Source organism: Diachasmimorpha longicaudata, chromosome 5 (genome assembly GCF_034640455.1).
Source record: "Diachasmimorpha longicaudata isolate KC_UGA_2023 chromosome 5, iyDiaLong2, whole genome shotgun sequence".
In the NCBI taxonomy this organism is placed as follows: Eukaryota; Metazoa; Arthropoda; class Insecta; order Hymenoptera; family Braconidae; genus Diachasmimorpha; species Diachasmimorpha longicaudata.
Genome location: NC_087229.1, coordinates 6239132 through 6264698, shown reverse-complemented (window position 1 = coordinate 6264698; position 25567 = coordinate 6239132). Strand labels below are relative to the sequence as shown.

Below are 25567 nucleotides of genomic sequence, written 5' to 3'. Positions count from 1 at the left end.
CGAATGCTAAGGAATTTACTCGATTCCAGCAATTATCACAGAGTGATTAGATAAGCCGAGTAAAGCAATCAACAGTTACGTATTTTCGGATTGTTTTGAAACGACGATTGAGCGACGCTTGAACTTTCGAGGCTGCAAGTGCAGGGCCTTCTGCTATATTGGTAATATATTCGTGTTGCATTCTGCCTTCAGACGCACCGACATGAGTTAATCGGGCTTCACATACTGCGTTGCTTCGCCAAAGTCTCAAGGTCGTTTTAACACGGTACCGACATTAATACGATCACGTGCTTGAGAGTCTCGAGTCAAAGATTCGATCGAAAACTGTTACGTAGATGCAATGCACGAGAAGTTTTTGGTTTTACTCGTCAATTTACTCTTTCATTATGCACTGACAATTTTTCAGTGGGGAAGTTAATCTTTTTTTAGGTTTTGGCGATAGTACCGGAAACAAGTGGGGTGAAAAAGGGTAAAAATACATTCGTGGAAATTGTTTCCATGAATTGAATAATTTTGTCTAAACAATATGAATATTTTTCTGCATTTCTTTACATCATAAAAATCATGACGTAAAGGAGGGAAATAGTTCAGTAAAAATTAGGAAGAGAACTGGTAAAAATTAGGAAGAGTGCAATAAAAAGTATGGAACGATCCGTAAATAGTACGCAGTGAGTTTAAATGATGATCGATACTTTCATAATTAAATGAGTTTTTAATGTGAATTAGCCGCCTCTCCCTGCAAGGTTGGAATTTGGCCCTCAAATTAATGAGTCTATAGTTCTATTATTATTCGTGTATTTAATTGAAAAAAAATATCAATGTTGAAAACCCTGGAACGTGGTTTTCTCCATAAATTCATCTCAACAATTCAACATTCCCTCTCTCATGTCAGAATACGCGAATAAGGCCAAAAAAAGGTACTTGAGTGTGATCCACTTAATCAGACGCGATGAAAGATAACGAAAAAAATCATTATACGGCCTAAACATTCCCCGCATCATCTGATTAGAAATTATCGCTCGAGGAATCGAGAATTAAAGACCCAGGTCAAGTAAACTTGACCTCGTCTGCTCCTGCAGCTTTAAAATTACTTTCTGCTCGATTTTTCATCGTCTCCAGGTCATCTGATATTTGCAGACTGATGGAGACGACAAATAATGGATCGTGTCATCAATAGTCCCTCCCCCCTCTGCTCCTTCGGTCTCTTCTCGTGCTCCTCGATACGTTCAAGGGAGATGTGTTATTGTTAGAAATTTCTTTCCTTCACGAATACCTCGAATTTGCATGAAGTGCATATCAAATGAGATGGAACCTTTAAACATTTTTACAGTATCGATAAGATATTTCGAATAATTTTAGATTTTTTGCACTTGATGCAATTGAGCAAAAAAATCTAAATATATTTTTCTTCTAAGGTAATATATTCGTGAAAATTAAAAGTCTGCAGAGGGTCCACGAAGTAATTAAATAATTTATAATATATGACTGAATACAAGAATAACTAGAGAAAATGAAAAATTTTTTCACGTACTGATATGTCCACGGTATCAAAAAATATTCATTTCGAGAGACAAAAGGGAAGACGTCATAATTTTCTCAAAGCTTTCTTTGAATCCAAATATAAAATTCCCTGGAACATCGAATCTGTAACTAAATTTCCAGGATATCAAGTGAAAATTCCCCGACTACTGGGAAAAAGGAATTTTCACAGGCACTGGTGCATTCTGAGGGTAATAATTCCTCCACACACAGCTACGTAATTTCCGGTAGTATTACGCCGGCGTTTGTCGTACAATTCGTTTCCTTTTGTGTCCGACACTTGGATTTTCCCCTTCTCCCTCCGCCCATCACCTAAACAATTCCACACGCGCGTGAATTTTCCCTTTTTTGGTCCCTCAAAATTAATATCATTCCATTCCATTATTGTAAAAAAAGGCAAATCGAGGCATTTTGTACCACTGTTCAGCATTAAAATCAGTTACACAATGTAGTACTATCTCTACCCAGGGTAATTTTGTATCCTGGCGAGGCAGCGTACCATGCAGCGACTATAAATAAAAGTCGAGATGAGTTTCCTGGACTCTTGCATGCTGCATGCATTGTATATTCCATATGTATAACCAGAAAACACACTCTGTTACATTTTTCCTACATGTCAGTTACAACTTTACGAAATTCCACTTAATTTCCATAATTTTTTTTCCGAGTTTTTTCATGAGAAATAACATATGATATCCAGAGTTCGCATTCGTGTGATTAAAAAAATTGGTGAGATGCAGAAGGAAGATACACCAGTTCTGTTCATAAGGGAGATTAGCAAGGAGATGATGGCTTTAAAAAATATATCAAGAGACAGTTTTTCCGAAGAACTGAGCTTTTGATATAAATCGTATATTCATTTTCCTTTAAAAGTAGTTTATGACTATTCGGAGATTCACACAATGATGGAAAAGTGAGAAATCATGTAATAAAAAATTGAATAAACATCACTGGCTACACACGATATAATTCATATCAAATGAGTCGATCGCTACCCTCATCATATAGATACTGATCTCATTTTTATGGCGACTAGGGACGAGAAAGTCTATCTGCTTATTTTTTTGTCCGATTTTTACATAAACAAATGATTTCATCTGATTGAAATTCGATATTTCTATGAGATCAGCTCATGATTTGTTTTGTAAGTTATGATTTTTCTCTATATTAAACAATCTCTCTACGCTTGCAGGATTATTAATTGTTGATGGATTTTGCTGTGTTGCAAAGGTTCACAATATCGCACGTGAATAGACGAACAGAATGTAATATAAACTTACACATTTGCTAACACTGACCATGCAAATAACGATCACTAATTGGGAATCTCACTGCATTCAGCATTATTTCCCCTCAACAACGTGGGGTCTATGGAAGCTCACAATGTGTTTAAATTACTCCCCAATATTTTAATAGAAATGTTCCCCGAAAAAAAACTGGTAAAAAATAATGAAATGAAGGAAACCTCGTGGTTCTCGCGACTGTTATTTCAATGTTTACATATTTACCAATGAATACTATTGGGCCATTATTTATTTCTCCCATGACAGTGTACCGTGAAAAAATGACGAGTGATTCATGAGAACGACGAGGCAAAGAACAACAGGAAATGTATCAAGGAAATCGACAATGTTTTTTTTTATTCTGAATTACCTGGGCGGTCGATTCTGCTCTGATGAGTTTTTGGTGGCGGCGGGGGTGCATTGGTGTATTCTATGGAACGTTTCGAAAAATAAAAAATCAACGAAAATGAAGAGAAATGATAAAGAAATGTCAAAGACCTTTGAATTGAGTGGGGACAAATTTCGGATAATCAATAGAATTTTTCCATTTTATTGAACATATCAGAAGCAAAGACGGATAAAACAATTAAACTATTGTCAATTCAGGGGCGAAAGAAGATCTTTTCATCCCCAAGCCGTTTTATCTGTTTCTCATAATGATTTTACCGAGGTTGAAAAATAAAGAACTAATGGATTATTCGTATTTCCCAAATTTGTCTCCACATGAAAATCCGATTGAATCCCTCAATAACAGTGATCAGGTTAAAACAACTATGTTCCACCGAACCTTCAAAAGTAACTGTTGGCCGAGCAGTATATGTAGGCATAGGTGGCCACCAAGCTTTCCTAACATTGGGGGCTGGTGGTAGAGGTGGTGGTGGTTGATATCTGTACCTCGGGCGATGTTTACTCGGATCGAATGGCTGATTGGCAAACGGATCGTGCGGTTGTTTGAGAATCGATCCAGGTCTCTTGCCCCCCATCACTTTCACCTCCTTACTCCGCTCACCCCTTTTGGGTAGAGTCGCGGCTTTCCTCCTGACCACCTCCCCCTTTCCACTCTCAAGATCCGGCGGAAGTGAGATTGACCTGGCATTATCACGCTTACTAGGATACTTGTGGGCGACCCATTTGCCCGCCAAATACGGTGAAATGTCCCTCAATTCATGAACATCAGGCGCCGAGGTAAACAAGTCACCGAGTATTGACATCCCTTCAGCATCCAATTTCTCAAACTTCTTCCGTATTCGTCCAACAGGTTTTTTTGCCTCGAGCTCCTCTGTTTCCGCCTTGATCGCCAGGGAATTCATCGAGCTGGATCTTGATATACTGTCCTTAAGCTCCACTGTTTTACTGATAACATTGATGTGAGGCATCTGAAGGTCCTCCAATCTCAGCGGAATCCGTGGAATAGGCGGTGATTTGTTTCTCCATTTGGTTCTTCCTCTTCGTGGTTCATATTTTCGTCTCAACCAAGCTACATCAGGCACTTCTTTTGGTTTGAAGATAATCTTATTCTCTTCAACTCGCTTCAACAAATTCCTCGTCAACTCCGGATCACTTTGGAATCGTTTGGGTGTAGCCGCTTCTTTAATCCGATCACCTGACAAATCCTCCAAACTTTCAAATTTCTCCCTGAGTCTTCTCACTGCACCATGCTTCACCAGATTCAAATAAGCCCGCCAGTATCTCTCCGGATCCGGCGAAACACTGCGATGACGAATGCTTTCCCAACTTCCAGTGGATGTTGACACGCGACATGGACTGGCGCTGCGTGGTCGATTGTCCTCGTGTTCCCTGCGTAAAATGCCAGCAAATCGGCCACGTGGAACGTCAGGCAAGGCGGATGTGCTTCGCCCCTTCTCACTTCCGGGTGAGGTTGTTCGTCTCTGAATAGCGGTGCGATGTGAGCGAAGGGGCAAGGTCGCATACCTCGCTGATTCCGTTTCACCGAAGAGTTCTTTCAAGTCTGCAAAGCTGTGCGATGAGGAGAGTTTCGATTTCTTCAATGATTTTTCAAATGGTCTTTTCTGGTTCTCGATACTCTCGAAAAATTCAATCTTCTTCGGCACATCTTCTGGTTCATTATCACGTCGAACAACAGTTTTCACCGAGTTCTCAGAGCTTTCAGTTGCTGAATCAATCTCACTTCCGGATGCATTTCGAAGGGGAACAGTTGGAGGTGGCGTCATCGTCAATAAAGTAGGTTTCCTGCTCCATTCCTCAAGGACATTTTCGACTTTGATTCGATCAACTTGACTGTCACCATTCGGCGTTAAAACAAGTAGAAAATCACTTTTCTCTTTAGCTTTGAAACCGTCTTCATCCAAAGAAGTCTCTAGGGAATAACACGTTCTCGGTGATGTACTGTTTGTCGCAGAGCTTTGCGAGTGGTTTTTTGCTGATGCAACAGCAATGGCACCACGCGTCTCACGGGGCGTCACCGGAGACATCAACTCCCCTCGTTTCGACATCTTCTGAAGGATTTCCTTGCCCAGGGTTAAGGACAGCCGTTTCTTCTCAGCCTCCGAGAGTAGATTTGATTTATCTGTCCGTAATCTGTCCAAACTCCTCCCATTACTGATAGATCCACTCCTCTTCAACGACGACGTCAATTTTGTCTCCGATGATGCTCTTATGTCCGACATCAACATTGAGTGACATCTGACATGAAGTCCCTTAGTATCTTCAATTCCCTCACCAAACTCCTCCGGAACTACAACTTCATACTGTGATTGTGTAACAGTCTGAACTGTCTGTTTTATCTCATCACACGTGTCAATCTGGTCACACTTGTCTTCTTCATCTTTTCCTCCTCCCTTCTTTCCATTCTCCGTACCATAGATTTCATTCAATTGATTCTTCAAAGTGTTCACTTGCTCTACCGACAAACTACTCCAAAACTTGTTACTACCACCTAAACTTTTTTGCAGAGTAGGTTGAATACACTTATCGATCTCCGTCTCTCCATTGGCTTTTTTTGTCATGTTACTAGCTACATTCACAACTGAGTTTCCTCTCCATAGTGGCTTATAAACGTCTTTCTTAGATGCAATATCACGTCTTCTGGTAGTCTCAAGTTCACTTTCCTCCTTAGCCAACCTGTGAAAACTCTCCCGTATATTGTCCACTGATCTTTCTTTGCACCTCAGACCACAATCACCTCGCCATCTGCAGCTCTCCACGTCCTTTGTACTGAATAAAAAATCCTTTTCACGTTGAACATCTTTGAGTTTACCGTAAAGATTTTTCAACTCTTGCTCAGCCCGTTCCTTGGCACGTATTTCACGCCAGCGATCGTAATCGATGATTTCCTCGTTCTTAAAACGACGCCGGATGTCACTGGTGGACGTCGTTTTTACTAGTTCACCCATTCGCTCAAGACTCGCGTAAAAATCGTGAAGTTCTTTGTATCTTGAGGACTTTTTCTTGGAATGAAGCACCTCATAGAGATAGCGCTGATACTCTGCTTTATTAATGGGCGGAGATTCCAAGGAGCTTGTGCTCTTGGCCAAAGACAAATTCGAGCCAAAGGTGTTCTTTCGGCGTTCACAGTCATCAGCTTCACTCGCACTTTTTGCTCTGACCTTGAGCGGGGGAAAGTCTGATCGATCTTGCTTGAGACTTCTGATCCGTCTGCAGGCGGCGGATCGTGTTGGAGATGATGAAGATGACTGTGAGATCGAGGGGATCATTACATTGCAGGAAACTTCCGATACTGAGGACACTTTGATCGGGGGCTCACTGAGACTTCTCTCCTTCAAGCCTTCTTTATTCAATTCCGGACTGCGACCTCTGAGAGACGCTGTTGATCCAAACTCATCCATTCCAATGAGACTGTCGAATTTACTGATCTTTTGAAATGGTGAGCGACCTGGCCAGGTGACACCGTAGGGACTGGAGCTGCGGGAGGATACGCTGTCCTCCCAATGTCTGAAGCGAGATGTTGACACCGGGCGTTTTGTTGAAAGATAAACATTAAGGGAGCGCAGAGAGGGTTCCGATTTGTACGAATCAGTACCGAATTCCTGAAACATACGAGCGCGCTCCAGAACCGAAGATCTCCTGAGGGTACTCGACTGCGATGGTGTTGGTGAAGGGCCATTACGAAGGAAGAGATTCTGAAAGAAATGTTCAGTTCTCGTTGCCTCCGTATGTTGCTTAATTCGTTCCATCGTCAACTTCGGTTCAGATTTTATGGATTCAGTTGATATACCCGAGATTTTCTTTCCCCTTTTCTTGTCGTCATCAAGTTTACCGGGTGTCTTTTTAGTTTTTGATGATTTAACCTTGGAATTCTTCATGTTCTTCTTCTTCTCAACGTTCTTCGTTATAACGAAGGGTTCTGGCTTCTTGCTGGGGGATTTCACAATCGTATGCGGTTTATCTGAACCCTTTTTGCATGTATTTGGATCACAAACTATCGTAGTTGGTAGCAGTGGCTGTTGGACACTGGTGAATTTATCTCTTCCCTTAGCTGTCAATGATTTTTGTCTAAAAGTTTCGGTAATGGTTTTACCTGAGGTAGAGGACACCGGTGAGAAACTTCTTAACGTCTGAGTCACCCCTGTCGTACGCTGGTTATCTCGAGACTTTGAGATTACTTTGGATAACCCACTATCTTGGCTTTTCACCCTGGATAACGAGGAGTTACTCCTGATGACAGATCCTGTTAATGCATTACTCGGGTCTACCTGTCGACGTAACCTTCTAACTTCAACTGGTGACGACGATAAGTCGGTGGATGAGGCACGTTTTAAAGTTTCATCTGTATCCTTCTTACAGCGACGAAGTTTTTGGTCTCTTTTTATAGCCGGTGGGGAGCTATTTGCTCGTATCTGGCGTGATGGCTCTGTTGATATAGCAGGCTTAGTGAGTTTTCCAACTGGAGGTTTAAATTCTATTGTTCTTGATAAAGTTGATGATTTGGCTACACGAATCGATTTATCAGACTCCGATTTTTTCAGCAGACAGGGCTCGGATTTACGCTTTGGAAGGGTTGACCGTTGGAGTTTTGGCCGATATGGAGATGATGGACTTGCTGAGGAAGCTCGTGGTATCGTTGAAGTTCTAGGTGCTCGGCCTTGTTCGTGTTTTAACAACTTGTTGCTCAGCCTCTCCCGTAGGAATCTGATATTTGATGTTGCCTCGGCATTGAAACACTGCTCGTGACGGGGATTAGGTGGATGCGAGTAACTCGATGCGTATAGTTTCAAGGTTACACTGTGTCGGGAGGATAATCTTCTTGGAGGTGATGGTGGACAATTCGGAGATGTCGTCCTTTGTCGAGGAACAGAGGTGATTGATTGTGAGACTCGTCCGGGGGATTTGTGGGGGTATGTTGTGATGAGATTGGCACGCGATGGCACTATTGTTGATGATGGGGTAGACCTTCTGTGTCTATCGAGGGTCATCGAAGACATCGAATTCGACAACGTCCTACGACGAACACGGATTCTGGTTAATGTCCGAGATATAGGAAAGTACTCAATTTCAGCGTCGTCTGTGGACAAATATTTTTGATGGATTGTTTTTATTGTTTTGTTTTTTATTGGGGTTGTCCTTTATTTTTTGTAGCTATCCCAGGGTCCTTTCACCATTAGGCTGTCATTCGTGGAGCGGTGTTTATTTTTTTATTGACTAATCCTCCTCGTGCCAGTGAGTTAGCGGTAGAACAATACGCAGAGAGTTTCATAAAAATATTATTAAAAATAAAAATTACTTTATTATTGAAATAAAAATAACCTGAGCACCCGTTATTGAGAGATTCCTGAGGCACAGCAGTGCTGATTGTGTTTAAATTGGATATTAATGTCATAAATAATGGATTTATTTGATGATAAATTGTCGAATATATGGGGTGGTATGTGTGGAATGAGTGAATGTTGAATGTTGTTCATCAGCGTTTTAATATTTTGCTCGTGATCGTGCAAAAATCCAGTGCCATGCAGTCAAAATTGTCATTCAGATCAAATTATTGGAAATCATTTCAAGCCTCGTTGACATTTACGGTAATGTCACTAAGCAAACTCTTGAGAAAATGGCAATCTCTACAATATATCTATGGAATGCACGAAGATAGACATGTTGGATAATTTGGTAAGCCTGTGTGGAGTTTTAAATAAATTTGCCAAAGCGAGTAAAAGTTGAATTGCATTTTTTTTTCTCTTATTTTTTTTAGTTAAAAATTATTCATTATGGAACTATAATGAGCTTACCTTTTGGACGCTCGGGAGCCGGCTTCCGAAGACCGTGAAGTGGAACGTCACCGCCCTTCTGCACTGTTTTATACGCCAATCTCTGTTCAAGTGGACTCAAAGGACTGGCGTCATCACGACGACGGAAAATAAGAGTTGAATCGCTCTCGTAGCCGGATTCCTTCAGAGCACTGCAGGGAAAACATTGTATACAGACAGTTGTGGAAAATCGGTGTTTTTTTCATCTCAATAATTGAATGTCGATTTTTTCCCAGTGAATCTCACTGGAAAACAAGAACAAATAGTTATATGAAAAACCCACCCGGTTGAGAAATTTTGATTCAATGATACGGAAATGAAATTGGAGTTAAAGGGAAATCATAAGACATAATGAGATATTTATGAGAAAAATGGTTTTAAATCATATAAGTTTGATTGAAAAATTCTCCATGAACGACAAAATGGATAGGGGCTGGATCTGTTACAGGAAAAATTTGGTGATAATTTCGTAAAATGTCCTACAAACCCACTTAGCTCTAGAATTACGGAAAAGAAACATAATTTTTATTCAATATTTCTCTTTGCATAACACTGTGAATATAAAAATTTTATAAATACTCACTGACTCATGTAGGGCTTGGCAGCATGTGGATTGCGTTGATCAAAAGGCTGAAATATCATAATATCATCATTAATTCCAGTCTTCATCGTCACAATAATGAATAGTTATTGGCCTTAGTATAATAATCTCCTGGCTGTCATTCGAAATACTCATTAAATTTGGAGCATGCTTGTGAAAACGCGTGCACGGCGAAATAATTTTACCGAAATAATGAGATAGTTACAGTGTCCCTTTCTGTAATACTGCATATAAACTCCTCTGACCTCTGCGAATGTAATATTTTTTTTACTGTATTTCATTTATTCAAGAGCCGTCACGAATAATTAACGAATGTGAACAACTCCGCGAATGGGTACTACATGTACTAGCGTATTGAATCAATGGGCACAGAAATATAAAAAAACTCCTCAACTGAAAAAAAAAATTGAAGTTTCACCTTTTGCTTTCTTTTTATGTGTGTAAAAATATTAATGATGTGTTGTTTGAACGCCATTTTAATGACTAGAGAATGAATTACAGTAGGACAAAATGAGATATCTCAATCACTAATGATTCGGAATCTATAAAATACAATGATAAAAAAAAATTCAATGAACAATGTAAACGATTTTTCCACATGTTGATCGACAATATACATGCTATACACATAAACAACCAAGCGACAGTGTATCTGAAGGTGGGATCAATTAAAACGTGTTAACGATGACAATGATGAGGCTAATGAGATAAGAAGCCATGAATTTAAAGTAACCGTAGCTTGATAAAATCAACTGTGCTGACAGCGAGAATACTATAGCCAACGAAGGGAAAACGATTATTCATGGTTGAAGATGATTTTCAATGGATCCAAAAGAGTACACATCTAAATGACACGAAGTGTTAAGTGGAGTACTGCCACATACGCATTCAAACAACATTCATAAATAATTTCAAGAGAATCCTGCGTGTCTGCTGGTGATGATAAATGATAAAACAGTTGTACAGCCATCCTAATAGATGAAAACCACATCTGAATGCCATTACAACATAAAAAATTTGCTTTTTTTGTTACAATTACGAATATAACAAAAAACATAATAATCTCAACATATGTCGAATCAACTGGTAGTTGAAAACTTGGGATTTCTGTGAAAGATAGTTTGCTGTCATCATTAAATGTTCAATAGTAATCATATTGATGAATTATCAAAGTTTAGTGGCTGTTCGGTTAATAAAGTTCATTGATTTGTCAAAATTATGTGCCGCGTAAGGATGCGCACGGGTCCCAGACGGGACTTCATTTTGAATGTATAGGCTTGATCTAAAATACATAGAAATTATAGGAAAGATGTCAGTTAAAAAAAAACCCAGTCCTGTCTCCTGTGGTGAGGAGCTAGAGATAATTTGGTTCACTATAGTCGCTTCAGTTTTTACTATTTTCTCGCGTTTGATCTCGATTTCCCTCTTAGTATTGATCTGCTATCGAGGGGCTATTCACAGACGAATTGGGTGACACCCTGATTACCAAGTGTAATCGATTATCCATGATTACCAGACTGATTATCCTGATTTCCATTGCGTATGTAATTACCGTGAAAACCAGTGATTTCCACGTTTACATTCGGTAATTACCAATGATTTTGCCGATTACATTAATTATCATGAATCATAAACAAAGGGAATTAAAAACAAACGGTTGGGGGATTTTTTCGTCATTCTGGGCAGGAAAGACGAGCGTGAAATTTAATCATCAAAATCGATGTACTGATTATGGATGACTAAACAAATGATAAATTAAACTGGCTAAAAATGGTGACAGTCATTACCAATAATTATCTGATTTTCCTGCCATTACCAGAGGTAATGACACCACGATCTCCCCTATGAATAGCCCCTTGTCTTCTACATGTGGGAAATAGAAAATAGAAGAGAACGAAAGGTGACAAATTCCTCATCTAATCGTGAAAAAGCAGACATTCCTATACCTTCAGATACCGTTCATGTTGTTTTAGAGTGAAACGATTGAATCAAAGCGAAGTCTCATCTGTATCCCGCACCCACTTTCGTTATAAGAGAAATGTTCACAGCGCGAATGCTACCAGATTAACGAATTATGCGTATTATTATCCCTCTTCCTTCTCATTATCTTATCGATTTGTCTACTAATTTGACTTGGATGACTCGATTTCACAGATTAATGAACTCAAATTGGATTGGGCTCCCCATGTGGAGACCAATCCAAAGAGATGAACTGTCTCGACCGCAAGACCACTTAAAACTTTGATAATGATCTTTCATCGTTTACAACCAAATAAAACTGGAATTTTTTTTTCATAAATAGGTGAAAGTATACTTGATAATGATCAAACAACATTGACCCTAAAACACAAGCAAATAAATAGCACTATTGAAACGTTCTAAATAAATTCGTGCACGTCTATTCATCATAATCGAACAAATAGAATAATCTCGATTCACGCAATGTCGTCATGGGGGGAAAAGTCTCTAACCCGTGAAGGTGATGTCAAGGCTGTTCCGGCAATAACATTGGTGGTGATTGGTGGTGGTGGTGGTGGTAGCATGGTTATGTGAATTGTGCTGGAAGATGATGAAGAAGTTGAAGAAGATATGCATGGATCATGATGTTGTCGTTGATTTTGATGATTACGATGATTATTACGAGGGCTCATTGTCATGTACGTTTTCTCTCTATTAGAACAATCCGTACGATTACCAATGAGTGGTGAACGTCTGCTAGCACTTGGTAGTATAAAACTTTTAGATCTCTCCTCCAGCATACCAGGATGCCATTGTTCATGATCAGATGTATGATCTGGTTTTATTGTTTCATCAATAAAACTCACGACTATTGAGTCATCACTGTGATGACTATCACGATTAGTTCTGTCGCGTGTATTACGACGATTCCTGGATGTTGTATTTCTCTCGTATTTCGGTGACTTTGATAGTGAGTGAGACAAACGTTCAGCTGTTATTGTTGATAATGTACGACCGAGGAGAAGATTCACCGATGCTGGATCAACTTTGTATGATACTGCATCGTTTTTATCCGTATTTTTTGTTGATGTTGCTAGTACCTCTATTGCATCGGGATCAGTGTATTCGAGTACTGCCTTTGTTGTACGGAGAGATGTTTTTGGGCGCTGAGACTGGCTAGATGGGCCACGTATTGTTGGATGAATACTCCGAACCAATTGGTGAGTGGGAATGAATGTTCGAAGAGCCATGGGATGTCGAAGGTGTGAATCTTCCTCAGCCTTTTTTTGTCAAATCAGTAAGGGTTTCTCGTCAGTTTGTCAATCAGGGGTGGGTGACGAGTGAATTTATGATTTACCAATTCTCTATACCAAATCACACACACGCACACAAACGATTTCTTGTGAAGACAATAATTTAATGGAGGGAAAGTACTATTTTTAATGGAGTACAGAATATTCAATCGCTCTGCGATGTCAGAGGACGATTCTTGGTTATTGATAGATATCGCATCTAACCGATTGCCTCAGAGTACTATGGAAGTAAGAGTATTGAATCGCATTATTATTCATCTTGGGATTGGAAGTCATATTGAATTACTAACTTTAAACCTTTACTTTAAAAGTTAGTACGTTCTCAGAGAAACCCCCTGTTGCCGAATAAGACCGTTTTTTGTACATACGACCTTCTGTTTTCAGACACGCAATATAGAGATAAGTTTTATCCCCCTGACCTACTAGATTTAAGACGGGATTAAAAAGTCTTGGGCACTCAAGGATCGTTGAAATATTGATGCATCCCGTACTGATCCTATAAACGCAGAATTTTCTCACTTCACAATCGGATTATTCTTTCAATTTTATTCGGGATAGCGCAATGCGGCAATCATAAAATATTATGAATATAATATTGAAACTTTCCAGATACGAGAGTGTTCCATAAAATCGCTTAATCCGATTGCAAAAAATGGATATTTGCTCCTTTCGGATTTTTTATTTTTAAAAATCGAGCATCGAATTCACCCAATTTTAGAATCATTATTCGCCATGAAACACGAACAGTGGAAAAAAGCAGTCTTCCTTCATTAATTATTGCCTCCATTAGTGAATTTCATTCCAACGAGTAGAATCAGGATTCGGACATAATACAATTGGATCTTTTATCATTTCGACGAATGCGAAGCGAGTATCAGTTGCAGAACAAAAATCAAAAAAATAAGTCATCAAATTAGTAGTTAAATAAAAAACTCTTCCACCAGACATCATTAAATTTCGATGATGCTTTCATTTGTTGCTAATCACGACAAAAAATCATCGCAACTTCGAGTCTTCCGGTGTCTAGCTACTTTATGCATGATCATTCATGATGAATTAATAAGACTTGGAAAATTACTTCGCAACTACTGGCATCCAGTGCAGCATGATTTCTACGGTATGAGATACCGGAAGTTCGAAACATGATGAGAAACAAAAATTATTTTAAAGGAAAGTTGGGGAGATATCACGATATAGCTTATCAGAAAGAGGAGTGAGTGAGAGAATAAAAGGTTGCATACCCCATCGAATATGTCCATGACCTCGTCCCACCACTAGAAAAAAATATAATCAAAAAATTTGATGGTTAATTCTAGGCATTTCATCGGAATGTTAATTGAATATTCTGTGAAGATAGAGAGAATTGACTCGATATAACGTGAACTTTCTAGGATTATTTTCTCTCCGTGCTATTTCAAGTATTTCTCTAGTATGCATCAAACAGTCAGCAGTGAGTGGATTTATCTCTGCATTGTATTTTGTGATGAAAATCCAAATTAATTCAGAATGGAAAGGATTTAATTTTTTATGATTTTTTTTTGTTCCATTAGAGGGGATTTTCTATAAGCATACTACAAAAGCGGAAGAGATTGAGATTGAGATTATAGAAATTATGAATAATAATAATTGAGCGAGGTATGTCAAAATTATTGGCGGATTAATTTTCTTACGTAATCATTGAACTAATTCAATATTCGGGCGATGATGATTGACTAATCCAAAGTATCTGATTAATTGATTCGTTCCATCATTACCTGGCATTAACATCGATGGGTGATCGCTGGATAGTTGTAGGGGAATAGAGGGTATTGTTCTCATCACATTCCGTACATAATGATTTCACCATTAGAGTTATTTACGTACCTCTTTGGTTTCCTTCTCAGATATTGATGAACGACCTGGCTGGTAGTTCTCGATACGCCCCGGCTGATTGCGGTAGACTTCGGCAGTAGTTTTTACAAGAGCACTCCTATGATAATATTTATTTAAAAATAATCCCCATAAAAAAATTTACCGTTAGTTAATTATTGGGATATTCCACGCGAAATGAGTCAATCATTGGCTCTTACCATCAAATAAATCGATAGCCATATATATATATATATGTATATATATATATTGATTGTTTAAGATAGAGTATATCGAGACGACTATCTCGAGAAGTAGAGAATGAAAGCGAAAATCGCTATCATATAAATCATAAAAAATCACGGTCATTGAGATTGTGAATGAACTCACTTTCTTGGCATAGTCGAGGTAGTGATATCATTCTCCTTATTTCTCTGTCGCCTCCTGGTGTCCAACGTTGCCGATCTATCAACGGAGACCCTTGGCTCAGGTTCACTCAGATACCCACTGGCAGTTCCGCATCCGTATCTCGTTCCTGCAAAGAATAAACGAAAAATGAGGAATAAAAAGCGTTCTATCAACCCGAAAACATGATTAATTCTTCATGTCGCTACAAGATATACTAGGCAGGTCCCTGGAACTGACTCTATGAATTTATTTACGCCCATCATTTATCATTCATGGCTTTTACAATAGCTAAAATGCACCATCAATCACTGTATTCGCAATAGAGGGTCGCTGAAGGAAAAGAGAACATATTATGAAAGCATAATTACATGTATAATGGCCAGGGCAATTTGTAATTTTGCCTCGATATTTCTACACATTTTCACTTAATTAACTTTTAAGGATGGATTATAAGGCATTATCTTGGGGTTATTTTCAAGCCTGTAATAAATTAGTGAAGGACTTTACACATATCCCAGAAAAATTTGAGATACAAATGACCCTTAATTAATCAAACCATGATAAGAAAAATATGCAGAATCAATAAATGATTTACATTTGTCGACTAAAACCTCACGAATCTCTCTGCATCATCTCATCGATTATGAGATCACGAGTAAGCGATTGAAATAATATCCCATGTACTTGATTATAATGTATATTAATATTTAACATGTTATCATCACACCATAAAACAGCAGCACTTGACAAATTAATATCAAATCTTATTCTAAGCCCACGGTACGAGTATCTATTCAACACATTCCAAAATATATGTACGAAACACATCTCTATGCATAAATATGAATATGCATATGTATGTATCACAGACTATTATGTTTCAACCCATAAATTCAAGTAGCAAACACAGTTAAATGCTAATGTCTGAGCAGAGGTTAAGCTTCGTTAATCAATCGTGAAGCATTTCTCATTGCAACAATTTCGATTCTACTTCAAACATATTCACCTCTCCGTGGTTTATACCGAATTGTCACATAGTCATCTGTAATATTGAAAATATGTAAATGTATTAAATTCTATTTTCCACTGTCTGCACATGAATAGTTTTGTTGATTATATTCATGAAAACATAACTGACCGTTTCTACCCGCTCGATGAAGCGAATCATACATTTGTTTGTACCATTTTGCCTGATTTGTATCTTTCACTTCCTGCAAATGGAAATATTTCATCGACCGTTCAGGGATTACTTGTGGATGCTTTTGTTGAAACATTTTTTTTTTCAAACGTATTTACATTTACATAGAAAACAAAAAAATGCCCAGTCATTTTGAGAATGGAGATTTCTGCTTGTGATTTTGAATAATGCGAGAGGAAGTGTTTTTCTCATTTGCCTTTGTGGCAACTCATGTGGTACATCAATTTCGAGACATGTTCTTTATCGCTGAATAAAAAATTGGCGAAGACTGTCAGGAAGGGATCGGATAGCGAAAATTAATATTTTACTCTTATTGATTTTTCCACAAAATTTTACAGTAGAATGAATAGACATTTTTCCTACACACATACCATAACTCACCGATCTCAAAGCAACAGGCATACCATCCTTAGTGATGGGTCCAATTCCCAATATTTTTCTACGTCCCAAATCCGCCATCTTCTTGGGTTGTTCTCTCTCACATTCTGGTTCACTTTCGTACTCTCGTTTCACAGTATAAACTACCACATTTGTAAAAATACCAAGAACCAGGCACAAATAAAAATCGTGAAAATTTCAATCCTAGCAGTACATCTTGTGTTGCAAAATAATGTTGCATTACATACACGTAATTACGATAATTTAAATAATTAAAAGTAAATATTTTAAACTGCAAATGAACTCACTTATTTCACCGGGACTGACCCTAGCACCTTCGTGACTCTTTTCCACGGTGGCCTCGAGGTAGGCGGCGCCCTTCGGTAATTGGCCCTCTGTTGAATAAACACGGAAAAAGGGAACACATAGAGATTAAGAATGTAATAAATGAGAGAACAAAAGACATGCATCATTGATCATGCAGCTGGTACGTGTGTATTAAATTGGATGAAGCGGTAAGGTACGGTTTTTTTTTAAAGAAAAAAATATAGAAAACTCACCTCTTGCCTTCTGCAGTAGAGTAATTGTGGGATTTTGTGCGCGTGGCAGTCGTGGAGGGTTGGCGAGTGTGTTCAACCCTTGGGACGGCACAGAGTGAGAGTTTACGATGCGTGTTGTTATATTCTGAGTTATGCTCTGAGACGCTTCTTTTTTGTCATCAGCTTGTTGCCACGGTGGTATTTCTTCGGTTGAACTCTGAAACAGTGGAAAAATTCAATAAGACGGGGGTGAAACGTTGACTAATTGGAAGCCAGGGAAATTTTCAATGCGAAGCACAATACGTCTGGCTCAACGACGAGTTATTGACAGATGTGCATTTTTTCTTAAGGTTGTTGTCCCGACAGTGTCGGTAAAAAGTTTATACCTGGCAAAAGGGCCCAGATTAAAACACAATTTTTTGACGTACGGAGAGAAGAAGATACTTCAATCAAGGATAATAATATAGTTATTTTAAGTAAATGTTAGCCCTGGCTCTGGTGTCTTTAATTTTCAATGGTAAAATCGATAAGGAATTGACTGAAAAAATTACGTGTCTTCTCGTAATCTTGGCGCAGACGGAGAGAAATATTGAATGAAAATCACGTATTTTTTCCGTAATTAGAGAGCACATTATGTGGTCGAACCAAATTTGACAGAAACTTTGCAACATTTTTTCGGAGCCTTCCGTCATTTTTATATAAATTTTCCGTGAAAAATAGCAATACCGGCACTTAAATATTTCCAGTTACTTCCGTAATTGATATCCGCAATTGGGTTCTGTTAGTTTTTCATCCCGGGCTATATTAGACAATTAACTGACAGTTTCAAAATTACTCTCTTCCGTTCCTACGAAAATTAACGAGATTTTATCCTTATTCACGGATTACGTGAAGAATTACCTGATTTGTTCTATTTTTCTCTGTATGGTATAACGATAGCATTGATATTCCTGAAATCGAGAGGTTGAAATTTGGAGTAATGGAAATACGTCAGATACCTGAAGAAGGCACAGAACAGATATTCAATTCCGTGGAATAAGTACAGAAATGCAAGGAAAATACGTAAAGACAAGAACTGTAAAATTCTGGGTGAATTCTAGTCACGTTGCCGTCGTTTCTGTGACAGCCAATATGAATATCACTCCTGGGGGGATGAGAAGGGCATGTAGAAATAGTAGAATAACGTCGATAAATTTATAAACTTTCGCTGAGTTATTGAATCTTACATATCATTATTTTATCTCACCTGTGTCTGGGGATTTCGCCGACTCAATATTGGGCTTTCAAATGATACTGGCCGAAATTCTTTTCTCTCAACAACAGGACTTGCCCCTGCGCTGGATGGGGTCCAAACTGGAGGAATTCCACCATCCTTATCCGTATTCTTGCCTCGATCTGGACTAGGTTGGCTCAGTGATGGTGGTGGTGCCTCACTGCCTGGTGACCACACACCTGTCGGCATGACAAATCGAAATCCATAAATCAATGTTCACAATATTTTTTCTTCTCCCCTTTTCTATTCAACATTCGTTCATGTCCAGACGATTTTTTTAATATAAAACCATTCCCAGCATCCATTGCTGGAAAATATGGTTCTACAAGGGAAAATTTAGTACCGTAATATCGAGAAACAAATATCACAATGGATGCTGAATAAAACCATGCACTGGAAGTATTGAATATAATTTCTCGCACAGGGAGGAATTAATTATTCGCCAGGACAACGATTTTTATTTAAAAATGCGCCATTAAATAATGTGTGTGCCTCATTCGCACATTTCTGAAGCTAAAACACCAGACGAGCGTGAAAAAAAATACTTAAATCAAGTATATTCTATACTTGAGTATAGTATATTTTACTTTAGTCAAGAATATCAGTAATAAAGTGGAAGTCTTTGTTCATATCTGGGACTTGACTTTTTAAAATTAGCTTCTGTCCAGACAATTCCTTTCCCACTGACTATTTCAATGTTCCCAATAATTCATTGATTAACACTGGAATTCACTTAATGTCTCCACCCCTTCAAATTGTAAATCACACTCTTCCTTAGAGTAATTTACTTATTGTCTGTCATAAATAACAACCTGTTCATCTCAATTTGTTTTAGCAAATATAGCTATTTACAAATACACAATAATTGAAATAAAGTAATTATCCTGAATAGCAGTAAAATGTACTGGCTGAACAACTGACGACCTTATATGGATTTTTTGTGCTAATAAAGAGAATAAAAAATTGGTATTGACATAAGAGGCTTTGAGAATTTAGTATTAAACACATTTTCGCGATTCAATAAGACAAGTCTTGGTTTTTTATTTATCGTTGAAGAAAATATTTCTGTCAATGTATTGACTCCTACCAAAAGTGGATGCACGAGCATTCTAAATGTCGATCTGAGGATAAATGAATTTTCAATTTTCCCAGATGTGCTGAAAGACAATAACCAATTTTCCAATGTTCTCTGAATGTTTGCACCTCCATTAGGAGATCACATTCGTGATTGAATAATCCTTTTTAATGTAGATAGTTCAAAATTCACCAAAAAATCTCCCTCATCAATATCTGAATTATTGAGAAACTTATTGAGTGATTACTCTTCGGTATCAGGTCGCGAGATAAGAATAGAATGTGGATATTTATTGTATATTATCTGACAGATAAAACTCTATTATCTAAATTAAAATAGCAGTGTAAATTTGGGTGCCTTCAAAATAACCAATGTGTCGCTGATGAATAATTATTACTTGATAATTATTTAATTGATTGTTTCATTTACAGGTTCGAACAGGTCATGGATAGCAGAGTATTCCGCTACTAAGTGGTATATCCTTAAATAAAGTCTACTTGATCCAAATATATATTTTATCTGCGATGTGATACGTCCTCGACAATTGCTTTAAAATCTGCATAATATAAAGAGACCATTATAGAGTAGATTTAATTTCAAAAGCTCCTAATGCCACTCTTGGATACAATTATGTCAATTAACTTCTGTCCGAATGAAGCCAGTTGAAAAGCTCATCTGCAGTAAGAAAGTCAAAAGTTCATTGACTATACGGACGTTTATCACTAAATTTCCTTCAAATAAAAACGAACAAATCCTACTATGAACTAAGGGCTTGCTGCTAAATTCAATGCTTCAATAATTAAAAATAATGAAGTGATATCGATTTGATGATTAAGAGATAGTTGTGCTGCTATTAGGAAGGAAAAAGAGTTCAATGCCCTGAAACATTCGGTTTGGTAATAGTTGGATCTGTCAGAGTTTGATGCGTTGGACTGTGGAATAAGAGACTTTTGAATGCCAGAAAGTTTTGGCCCATCCTTGGTAACCATCAGAGGGGATGGAGAGGCAAGTGAGGATGAAATGGAGCAAGATCAAGATGGTGAGGGAATATCGGGAGGGAGATGCTAATCTTGGCGGGTGGAGGCGTATTACATAAAGGGCGCACATCTTTCCTGGCAGTTTCCCCGAAAACCGTTGGGTTACGCCTCGCCAGACTGATTTCAATCCCCCTGTTGCCCCACCATACTTCACTCATGATGATAAATTCACTACCAGTGCCAAATTGCAGTCGAAAATATTCGAATTTTTCATTTTGAAAAAACTTTGAAATTATCCTGTTTCGTGAGAATGTGGATAGACCTGATCATGAGGTGGATTTAACCGAGATATTGAAGAATTGCTCTGAAATAGATTTATTAGAAAAAGTTACTCATTTCAAAATTAGTAAATCAGTAGAATATACCGAGTGATAATCGTTCAAATTCAATTTTTAAAAATGAGAAACGAGGAAGTTCTCTCCTGCTAATTTCGTCCTGTTAAACCTAAAGCTCTAATGATTATCTCACTGGGATTATTAATTTTTTTTATGCCTAAACTTCTGTGGATAATTCGAGAAATGATTACACAATTATGCGGATTTTAGAAGTGTTGGGTAAAAATAGATCCCCTTGAAAGTCCGAAAAATTTACGTCAAAAAATAATTTTAACGTATGAGCCCGAACGCTGTATTGAATAGAAACACCCGAGAGACCGAACATCTGGTGATTACCAGGCATTAAAAAAAATTGCGATTTCTAATCATGGAACATCAAGTGTTGTAGTAACATGGTAAATTTAATTGGTGAAAACCACACAAACACACGAGGGCCCCGGCATTACCATGGAGGGAGGGCAGTGTGAAATTTCTGGAGCACGAACTCGACGGGATTATGCCAGCTCTATTTCGAGTGACCACAATTGGTAGATCCAATTAACAATGAGGCCATTATTCTTTTGAAATTGTACTCTAAGGTAGAAAATTAAATCATGCACTTGGCTAAGGGTGGCACATTAATATATAACAACCCAGAGAATAATTGAAAATCTGTTTTAATGTATGAGCACAGAATGAAAGCTCTCTGAGCCGTTGACTATTTAATAAACCTGATTTCAAGCAAAATAATTAATATTTAAAATCATACGCCATTCCATTGATATGACATTCAACTAACTATTCAAATTCAATGAAATATTCATTGAATACGAATCAACATACGACATTCGAACCCTCATGTTTGGAACCCTCCGTATCAACGATTGACCAGTCCCGAATTATTTCGTTACATCAATAAATTATTTCGTTGGTTCTGTTGAGCACGACCGACTGGTTGAGTCAAAAAATAATCGTTCCACTTTACTCAATTTTTCCCTCACTACAAACTTCCTCAAATAACTAATCCCTCAGTCCCTCCACAACTAATGTTGACTTCATCATATAATTCATAATCCACACATGTCACATTTCACCTCTACGAACATGAAAACAGAGCCGAATATCTCGCTAAAATCAATACCATGACGGGGAAGAAAATGCCCTAACGCTTTGAATTTACTCCAAAAAATACTGGACCTCTCTCTTAATATTAAGAATCTTCCATAAATCGTTAAATACAATAAGCCAATGCAGGATCCTAAAGCCATTTCCACGATAAATCATCAACCAAATAATCAACATCACACCATACATAATAACATTACCTTTTTTCGTAGACGATGCCTTAAAATTCGGTGCAAACATATTCTCTGCAATACGAAAAACTAAATGAATCATCTGCAAACGTCGATCATATTTTTTACTGATTGGAATGTTACAGAAAAAAAATTCCGTTGTATCAATATCCACAGAGGGTATCGGTAAAATCTGACAATAAAGTTACTATGGTCCAGGACTATTTCGCATATAGAAAGAGACAGCGATAGGAAGGAAAACTGGCCCAAATTGCTGTATGCATCACAACTGTACTGAATGTGGCACATCTGTTTCATTTAGTGGGCTATAGACGACCATTTCCAGTGAGTCAGCGTGTCGTTTATAGTTTAAACCTCTCTCCCTTCCTCCCGCCGAACTTTGAGAGACGAGCTGTTTGCCTATTGATAAAGTTTTAGATTGGTAACGAGTGAGGGAGATAGTGATATTGAATGAGAAAGAGGAAATAGCGAGGAATTTTAGATGTGTGCGTGTACCAACTTTACGAAGATAGACTCAACGCCACGGAATATCGATCTTGGAGTTCGGTCAATGAAAGGAGACAGAGAGTGAGTAAAGTTTTTTACGATACAGTTTAAGGAATTGAGGTTCTATGGCCAATTGTTGGGGGATGATATTAATGGCTTTTTGATTCGAAGATTGCGGGGTATGAGACGTCATTTAGGGAGAAAACACAATTTGTAATCAATGGGGTCAAGACTATCGATTAGAATTCCGACACGAAGTTGATGGGATGAAAATTATGGCTGGGATCATTAAAGTAGGTGATTTTATCGACTGGATATGCTGCTTTTGAATAATTTCAGTTGCCAAATTTTTCCGTTAATTGCTGGTATTATCTAATTTAAATTTCGGAAATTATTGATATTTTAATGATTATTTTTCCCACCCAAATTTCAGCCAATAGAATTGCACCATTTGTTGATATTTTGTATAGCCTACCTCGAATATCAGCGATAATTTTTTGAATATTTTGGTAAACAAACGACACTTAACCAAATAAACCTCTTTTCATGTCATGGCACAATTCTCTTGGCCGAAATTTGGATAGGAAAAATAATCCCCTGAATACCACTCGAGCTTCAAAATTATAGAATATTTCCCTCTAGGTTCCCTGCATACAAATGAAGTCGTCAAGTTTTTCAGGAAAAATCACTCGTGCTTCGCACTCGTGATTTTTTAGCCTGAAAAACTTGACTCCTTCATTTGTTTGCAACGAATCTATCGGGAAATATTCGATAATTTTGAACCACTTGTGGTATTATATGTGATTATTTTTCCCACCCAAATTTCAGCCAATAGAATTGCACCATTTGTTGATATTTTGTATAGCCTACCTCGAATATCAGCGATTATTTTTCCCATCCAAATCTTGGCCAATAGGATTGCACCATTCGACGTTATTTTGTATAGTCAACACGGTATTTCAGCGGATATTCTTGGAAATTTCACTGGAAATTTTGCATGTTGATATATATAAAAAAAAACAAATGTTGAAGTAACCCTCAATTGTATCTGACAGATTAAATGGCAATTCGTTGAAAATTATGTCTCATGGTGCAATTCTATCGGCCAAGATTTGGATGCAAAAAATAATCCCCCGAATACCACTCGAACTTCGAAATTATCTGATATTTCCCTCAAGGTTCCCTGCAAACAAATAAGCTCGTCAAGTTTTCCAGAAAAATCACTCGCGCTTCGCGCTCGTGATTTTTAAACTGGAAAACTTGACACGTTCATTTGTTTGCAACGAACCTATCGGGAAATATCCGATAATTTCGGAGCTCTTGTGGTATTACATGCGATAATTTTTTGAATATTTTGGTAAACAAACGACACTTAACCAAATAAACCTCTTTTCATGTCATGGAACAATTCTCTTGGCCGAAATTTGGATCGGAAAAATAATCCCCTGAATACCACTCGAGCTTCAAAATTATAGAATATTTCCCTCTAGGTTCCCTGCATACAAATGAAGTCGTCAAGTTTTTCAGGAAAAATCACTCGTGCTTCGCACTCGTGATTTTTTAGCCTGAAAAACTTGACTCCTTCATTTGTTTGCAACGAATCTATCGGGAAATATTCGATAATTTTGAACCACTTGTGGTATTATATGTGAATATTTCTTGCTTATAAACAAATAATAGAACTTCGTCTCCAAATGGTGAATTATGTTTTATGAAGTGTCAACAAATTCCTTGATATTTCACTTGAAAATTTGGATTTTAATATTTGATTACAACGGAAATGTCGTTTTCGATATTTTTTGAATTTATTAGACAGGTAGAGCTACTTCAAGAGGAGTATTCCATCTTCAGCTGGAAAAAGACAATATATAGTGCACCCTGACTAAGTAATTCAAAAGGACGACAATGGCACGAGTTAATAATTCAACAGCAAAATGCAAAACTGACTCTTCGATAATTGTTGATTTAATCCATTAACTATTAGTCCATTAAGTCTGTGCCTTCGAGACTGACGTGAATGTGGAAAGGAATCAATATCTCAATTCAAAATCTCAATTATAAGACTTGCTCTTCATGTAATTACCGGCATTGAAGCTGGATATTGATTTTAGCATTTAAGACAAAGCAACAGAAGCGCGATGGAGCTTTGGGATATACTCTAATGGGTTTCTACTCTCAATGGTTCTAGATGTTTTGAAACCTTTTAGCAGAATGAGGGAGGTTTGGAGTTTTTCAAAGGCATTCAACGATGTCCTGATGATTTTCACAAGAGAATTGACGTAACAGTAGTAGAAAATATCCAACATTTCTACACTGCAAGCACGACTCCTCAATTATCGTCAATAAAGATAATGGAAATCAATTTCTACCATTATTAGCAATCTCCTCAAATAATCATTAATAATCGAGTGTTATTGCTTTTGGAATAAGTGGAATCATTCATGAAATTCATATTTAAGGTGACACATCCTCGTTGAACCTGAATTTTGATGAAATTTTGAAAAGGGCAGCGAAAAATGAACCGTTGTAATTATGAACTCCGTAGGGCTGATCTCCTTAATATGTCTTGATTTTTGAACTGTCTTAACAGACTTTGGAAGAGGTCTTCACATATTCCTAGATGACGTTGTCCACAGAATAGTTGAACTTTGCAATGGAATCAACACAGATAGAAAAATATGATCAAGTATAAAAAATATTTGATTAAAGTATATTGTTTTCCGAGAATATTTCAACTGCTAATCGAGTTGATCAAGTTTTTGCT

At 37.7% G+C, this 25567-nt stretch overlaps 1 protein-coding gene across 15 annotated transcripts in view; it reads right to left on the bottom strand.

The window, feature by feature from the left end:
- Positions 1–25567, bottom strand: part of LOC135162389 (uncharacterized) — a 139421-nt gene that overhangs the window by 12538 nt on the left and 101316 nt on the right. For 10 of the 15 annotated variants that reach the window (XM_064120791.1, XM_064120789.1, XM_064120788.1 and 7 more), the window contains 14 exons: positions 22327–22371; positions 18549–18754; positions 17324–17519; positions 17072–17158; positions 16767–16906; positions 16326–16398; positions 16194–16229; positions 15170–15314; positions 14795–14900; positions 14173–14205; positions 9642–9688; positions 9041–9210; positions 3610–8325; positions 3193–3252 (listed from right to left, as the gene is read on the bottom strand). In XM_064120791.1, coding sequence (XP_063976861.1) covers positions 3193–3252; positions 3610–8325; positions 9041–9210; positions 9642–9688; positions 14173–14205; positions 14795–14900; positions 15170–15314; positions 16194–16229; positions 16326–16398; positions 16767–16906; positions 17072–17158; positions 17324–17519; positions 18549–18754; positions 22327–22371 — 6060 coding nt within the window. The remainder of the gene's footprint in view (positions 1–3192; positions 3253–3609; positions 8326–9040; positions 9211–9641; positions 9689–14172; positions 14206–14794; positions 14901–15169; positions 15315–16193; positions 16230–16325; positions 16399–16766; positions 16907–17071; positions 17159–17323; positions 17520–18548; positions 18755–22326; positions 22372–25567) is intronic. The other 5 variants (XM_064120793.1, XM_064120798.1, XM_064120794.1 and 2 more) reach the window with 4 other exon arrangements.